Consider the following 7,306-nt stretch of genomic DNA (forward strand, 5'->3'; position numbering starts at 1 on the left):
GTATTATTTTTTAGTTTGGAGATGCCTAGAGATCTAAATTCTGTCATTCGTAAATTATCCATAGACAGGACAGTGCATACCAAACCTTTTTATGTACCAGTCAGGGGGCACTAAATAAGATAGGAAAAAACATGTCTGTTGAGGGCAATGACTCTGTGCAATTCAGAGCTTTACCACTGAGATGTTCACCCCAGCTAAAAGGTGGCTGACCATGGTATTAAACCACAACACCTGACTTTGGGCAATGAAAATAAGTCAGCTGTCGTAACGAGATGTATTCTCGTTGATTGTGGTGTGCAATTCTCCTTGTAGAAAAGATCGGTTTAGACACAAAATGAAAATCCATTAACAATAATATAGTATAGAGAGGATTCATCACGAGTATTTTTTAATATGGAAAATATCAACCGAGTTTATGTTAATCGGTATTTGTCGAGGTTCTTTGCCTCGACAAATACTGATTAACTAGACGAAGTTGATATTTTACATATTAAAAAACATGAGTGGCGAATTCTATTTATCCTATAAAACTTCTAAAATAACATTTAACATTTTTTTGTTTGTAAATCACAGTACTAAAGTTGCCACCATTGATAATATGACATCATCACGATTAGCACAGATTAGTTTGACGTCACGCATTTTAAACAAATCTTTGAAAACGTTATGCTCAGGTACACGGGTCTTGTTGGCATGTAAGCAAATGACACATCACCTTGAGATTTTGCAAATTTGCATACCATTATTAACCAGGTGAGTAAAGCAAATTATCACATGGGTTTATGACATGCATATCATGGGTAAGTTATAGGATAAATAATATATAATAAAATTAAATGGTAATAAATATTTTATTCTTTTATTTGACAATTACCAAACATATGCAATACATCAACTGTTAATCAATTCCACTGACTGAAGGTAAATATGCATGAAATTTTGCAGAACCAGGGCTTGCTCTGGCATTCGCATTTGCCATTTGCAAATTTCGAAAGCAGTTGGCAAATTTTATTTTAATTTGGCAAAATAATTTCATGTAATACCGGTAATTGACATTTTTTAAAGAAAATAACTGTCGATTTCTGTAATTTTTAAAGTTTAATAGACAATTTGGCGAAATATTTTGCTCATCCAGAGCTAGCCCTGAAAACCTCACTGTGCTGCATTAAGTTTGAAAATATCCATTGATGGTTTCACTGGATATTGTAGGACATGGTGCACTGTTCATTGTGTCTGTTCATCATATGATCACAGAATGCAGAAACCTGAACACAGCAGTTATAATAAATAAATCACTCTTTGACCAACACTGCATGCCGTCTTTCCACACTTCATTTTATAAGCACAATACCCAAGTAATGTTGTCATCCCCAGGCCTGTGTGAGGCAGTAGTGTAAAACAAGTTTTCCGTCACTTCCAAAACACTGAAATAAAAATATAGAAGGAGCCAATACTCTGAGAGACTACTGAAGAAAAAACTGTGTATATTGCATGTTTAAAACATATATTCATGAGTGGTGTTTTGGTATGTTAAGAACAAAATTTCATTCCATAAAAGCTGAAACTTATTTAACCAATATTTATTTTTCATGATCCAAATTAGAAAGGAAATTAAATAAATTTGTCTTGGTAGTTTCTTTTGGACATCAGTATAGATTGACTTTCCTGTATTTCTGTAATACATAAACCCTAAGTATTAGTAGTCTTTAAATTTCCCAATGAGCTAAGAATTGACTCTGGGTTTGAGTTAATACTAAGATGTGAACCCAGTACCTATGAGTTTAAAGGTAGAGTAAACTCAAACAAGAGCCTTGTGTTGGAAAGATGCATACCCGGACCACCAACACATACTGACATTTTAACAAATGAAAAACGCATAATTTTAGAGTTAATAAAAAAACATGATTATTCATGCTAACTGGGGGCAGCCATTTTGTTTCGTTTTTGTGACGTCCGGTGGTATAGCTTGAGGCGAAGTGACGTCAGCTCCGTCCATCTGCTCTATGCACAGTGTAAACAAACGCTCTAATTTACATGGCACTTCGCTTCATCCACCTGACTTGTAAAACAACATAAATGACTCGATAGTATAATAAACTATTTAACTAACTAAATATATTTCAATTTGCATCAATAGAATGAAATGGAGTTATAGTATTTTTCTTTTCAAAAAAATCCAAAGAAAAAAACCGCATATTATTAAGCCTATTGGTATGCTACGTTCGAGCAAAAACGACCACTCACGATACCCAAGTGATAATTTTCTTTGGGACTACGTAATTGGTCAGTTTTGTGATTTTAGATGGGAAAGTCTGCTTAATCAAGGGTTTTACAGAACAGAACAGAACTTTATTTCTCCTAAGCCGTTACACAACGGCATATGGGGAATATGAAATAACAATATTTGACAGTGACAAGATGTGTTTTACAGGAGATAATATATATGTATACAGTACAATACACATATGTAATAAATTCACAATGTAATATGCAATGGTATTAACACAGCTATGTATGGTGTGGGACAATCATCATACTGCACCTGCAAAAAAATATATGCAAACACTCATACATATATACGTATACACATACATACATACACATACATACACACACACACATACATATATACACACACACATACATATTCGTAAACAAACCGATAATGGATAGTGTATATATTTTAATTTGTAGGCAGCTGTAGTTTTAGGGTTTATGGAATTTGTCAATAATTTCTTTTATTAATTTGCATAGTTTCTTAAGGGCACTTATTTTATTATTAGTCATCAAACGCTTATATTTCAGCATACTGGGTTTAATATAATAGTATGGCTTTAACAATGAGTGACGTAAATTTACGAAAAATGTGCAGGTGAATAAATAGTGAAATTCATCTCCTATGTCATTTGTATTGCATAAGGTGCATGTTCTGTGTTCCACTGGGGTGTTGTTCCAGCACCCTGTTTCAATAGGCATATAATGGTTACAGAATTACTTACAGTAATAAAGCAAGACTGCTGAACGATTACGATTAGAGGGATATACGTGCGGTTAACACACAATACCCTGTGATCTTAATAAAAAAGGCACGTGTTTTTTTAGTGTGTCTAGACACAGTGTCTGGGGACTGTCGAAATATACACTTGCCAATCAGGAACCACAGGTACAGGCAACGGAAAGAAAAGACCAATTAACTAAGAAAACACTCCGATTATTATTTCAGTACGTGGGTTAATTTATGTACAAACCATAATAGTTATTTTAACACTTTGACAATGGTGGTTTATTTTGTATTAAAAGTAATATATAATTGTTGCTGGCTTACTGGGTTGACTATTAGTACAGAATATTGCGATGCATCCGCAAAAATCAGGTATGTTTTGTTTCTTCAGTTCGAAGACTAATTCCTGACGTGACACGTTAGGTATTACGTAACCACCAGCTCGCCAGATGGGATGGTACAAAATGGCTGTGCCCGTTATATATAATAGCCGTCACATTTAACCGTTTTATTAATGAACTACACGATTATACTTGTTGATATTAAGCAATAATGTGCATTATATATCGTTGAATATGCATACCAGGTCAAATGCCTTGATTGTCCCTTCCTTTAAGTCTGATGGCTTTATTGGCAGAGATTTTTCATTCATAAATCTCTGGTAGAGAATATCCAAGGCTCAAAATAGCGACTTATGAAAAGCCAATAGATGTCAAGTTCAAGGTGAAGTTTTTTTGTTTAACAACACCACTAGAGCACACTGATTTATTAATCATTGGCTACTGGATGTCAAATCATTTGGTAATTTTGACATACATGTACTGTATAGTCTTAGAGACAAAATCCGCTACATTTTTCCATTAGTAACTATTTTAGCTCATGAACATTTTATATTTGAATTCCATAATGCTAAAAACAACATCCTATTTATTTTCAAATACTATCTCAAATCCACTCTGTCCGGCACTCTGTTATTTCCAGCAGGCCATATTTTGTTTCACCTGCTATTGTAAAAACATTAACAGCTGTATTATTTCGAACACTGATATATCTTTTCATTTTTTTTGTATGTGTTCTAACTGGCATCATTAAATAATACTTACATCAAAAAGAACTCCAACTTCTGTGTCAGGTGAGGGAGAGAATGTCTGATTAACATAGAAGAACTGGAAGACAAAGAAGAAAATGTCAATACCACAATTATCCCAAAACAGTGAACTCTGGTTTTTAAATTTTATAAATTTAATATTGTAAATATTGAACTGACAGTAAAATGTGCCAGTTTTCAAAACATATATATATATACTTAAAATCTGTCAAATAATATTGACAAGAAAAACAAATATAATGAAACATTTAAAAAATTATAATAAATTATATTAAAATTTTATCATCGCATTTTTCATTATTTGATTATAATAATGCTAATGAATAAAGGAAAGGAAAAAATCTTCTTGTTTAACAAGTAAAGCACTCGCTTGATACATAGTCGGTTTGGGATCGATGTCCGTTAGGCTATTTTTCGTTCCAGCCAGTGCACCACGACTGGTATATCAAAGGCTGTGGTATGTGCTATCCTGTCTGTGGGATGGTGCATATAAATGATCCCTTGCTACTAATGGAAAAAATCCACTACCGATTCCAGTCGGGCTGCTGGTGCTCCCTTGCACTTGCCAGCGCGGGCGGTCCCCTCTTCCACACACCCCAACCCTTTTCCTGGATGAAGGAGCCGGCCATGGCCGGCAGCTGCCCCCAGATCAGGCATGCACTACAACAGCTTGTTCTGAATGTGCATGTAAAACCCTATGACATGACATGACAATGAAAAAATTGAGCAGGTTTCCTTTCTATGACTATATGTTAAAGTACCCAATGTTTGACATCCAATAGCCGATGATTAATAAACTTTTTTTGGTTTTGTATTACATCATTTAATGTCCAACAGGACTCGCCTGATGTACGATAGGTGTGGGATCGATCCCCATTGTTGGCTGCATTGGGCTATTTCTCGTTCAAAGGCTGTGGTATGCACTATCCTGTCTGGGAAAGTGCACATAAAAGATCCCTTGCTGCTAATGGAAAAATGTAGTGGGTTTCCTCTGAAAGACTGATGCATATAAAAGGGTGTGGGATTTTGCTCAGTCGGTTCAGTGCTCGTCTAAGGTGCTTGTGTTGCAGGGTCAAACCACCTTGGTGTGGGACAAAACAGAGGCTGTTAAAACACTGTTAAATTACGTTATGGTAGTTTTATCGTCAGTCGCTTTTTCATACACACAGCTGATCAGGAGTATTTTTTATGTGTGGAAAAAAAAAGCGTGCCTTTGGAAATAGCGGAGATAGGTGGTGTAAAATATTGTTGGGTGCGGATTAAATAAAGGAGGGCGGCAAACAGACACATAATAAACAGTGAACCATGTCCTATAAGATCTAGTGAAACCATCAAAGGATACTTTAAAATTTAATGCAGCACAGTGAGCTTAAATGGAGCAGCAAGAACACTGTCAATGTGCTCTAATGATGGCATTAAACAAAACAAACTTCTTTTTTTAGTGGTGTCCAGCATATGGTTATATTGATACTTGGTTTAGATAATGTGACAGAAAACCAGCAGTTGCTACAATGGCTACTCCTACTGAATAGCAGCATAGGATCCTTTATGTGCACCTTTCCATAGATGGGAAACTATACCAATCATGGTACTGGTTGGGACAGAATAAAAACCTGACAGGTCAACTGAAGGCAGTGCCCTTGATGTTACAGCCCATCACACCTCACACAAGAGCTACCACTGAGCTACATCCTACTCCTTTTATTAACAAACAGGCACATGTGCAGTGGGAAGGTCTTGGGGGCCGAACCCCTGCTCATATTGAATTTTTCTTTTTAAAATACTTTTCCGGGGAAGCATGACTAGACTCCCCTCTAGGATCTCTGCTCGCTGAACTCTAGATCTCCCCCTTGCATAAATTCCTGCATATGCACCTGATAAAGGCTAAAAGTCAACATATATAAGTATAATAGAACATTGGGACTTACAAGTGAATCTGAACGGTCTAACTTCATCAGCTTTTTAATAAACTCACACACCCAACTTATCTTCTTGGTACGAAAGACAGCCCACTTCTTTGTTTTTAAAATTGGGGCATCTCCAGTAGCTTTCAACAAAACATCAACTAAAACAGAAAAATCAAATAATCTAAACACAGGTTTAGCTAATTTGCACTTACATTTACACACAGAAAAAGCACACTAAGATGTAATTTTGAAAGAAAATACCACTTTCTGAATATAGTATATTAATATTAATGAAACCCCTGCATAAAAAACACATGGCATGCACATTAATGATCAATTATAATATAAAAACTCAGAGAGAGATTAGAATGTATTATCACACTAGGAATAGGATTCATGATCCTGCATTGTTAGCACACACACTATCATATCAAGCTGTGTGTTTTATTCACAAGAATATTGTCAATAAATTAAAACGCCCCTTCAAAAATACACCGATTCTTATTATATTCAATAATATTGTAACCTTTTTCTCCTTTCGAGCCTTTGTCGGTTTTGGGTTTTGACTTCGCTACTTTGGGGATCTCGTCGTTTTGTGAGCTTTCTGTTGTTTGGGTTTGATCGCTGGACGAGGTGTTTGTACTTTTAGCATCTATCTGCAACTGATTTTCATCGCTTCCTTTGGAATCTGAAGCGGCTTCTTCCGCATCAGACATATCTCAAACTGGACAGGTTTTCTATTACGTTCCGCTGTTGTGGTTTGTTTAGACTTAAATTCCTCCAGTTAGAATCCTAATTGTATGCTAGTTGCGTATGTGGGTATCTATGCACTTTTAAAGACCAACAGTACATAGCAGTGCTAATTAAATGTTGTTATCCTTTACATTTACACACTTTTCCACTATTATAAAGCAAATATATAGCAAAATATCTTCCTACATCAGTGCTAAGGTATATTTCTTACAGAGCCGTTTATAATCACTGAAATCAAGCATTACTTATATTTTATTGTTTAAATTATCCATTTCCGTACAGTGTTTTTGGTTATCCCGTTGTTTCTAATACACAAAATGCATTTTTCATAGTTTTAAAAACGCGCGTGCGTCCGAGAAGTAACGGTTATGGAGTCGGGTTTTAGTATATTTAAAAAAATGTGCCTTGGTGCGAATTTCAACTGCAACAGTTTAATATTTGGTGGTCCGAATCGTACCATATTTCAGTCTTTCCAGGATTTTATGAAATAGCCTAAATTAACTCTTCATTGTTTTTACTTTTACTTAGTTCTAAACA

General features: G+C 35.3%; 1 protein-coding gene across 2 annotated transcripts; it reads right to left on the reverse strand.

Moving 5' to 3' along the window:
* Positions 1-845: 845 nt before the first annotated feature.
* LOC121378723 (ubiquitin-like protein ATG12) lies at positions 846-6,773 on the reverse strand. 2 transcript variants are annotated; one of them, XM_041507009.1, is made up of 4 exons: positions 6,543-6,773; positions 6,089-6,174; positions 4,105-4,167; positions 846-1,424 (listed from the first exon to the last, which is right to left on the reverse strand). In XM_041507009.1, exons 1-4 carry the CDS (start codon positions 6,730-6,732, stop codon positions 1,365-1,367), a joined length of 399 nt encoding a protein of 132 aa, XP_041362943.1. In that variant the 5' UTR covers positions 6,733-6,773; the 3' UTR covers positions 846-1,364. The 2 variants fall into 2 exon arrangements, with proteins under 2 accessions (XP_041362943.1, XP_041362942.1); XM_041507008.1 differs by having other exon boundaries at positions 6,038-6,174; positions 6,543-6,767.
* Positions 6,774-7,306: the final 533 nt, after the last annotated feature.

Source organism: Gigantopelta aegis, chromosome 8 (assembly GCF_016097555.1).
Source record: "Gigantopelta aegis isolate Gae_Host chromosome 8, Gae_host_genome, whole genome shotgun sequence".
In the NCBI taxonomy this organism is placed as follows: Eukaryota; Metazoa; Mollusca; class Gastropoda; order Neomphalida; family Peltospiridae; genus Gigantopelta; species Gigantopelta aegis.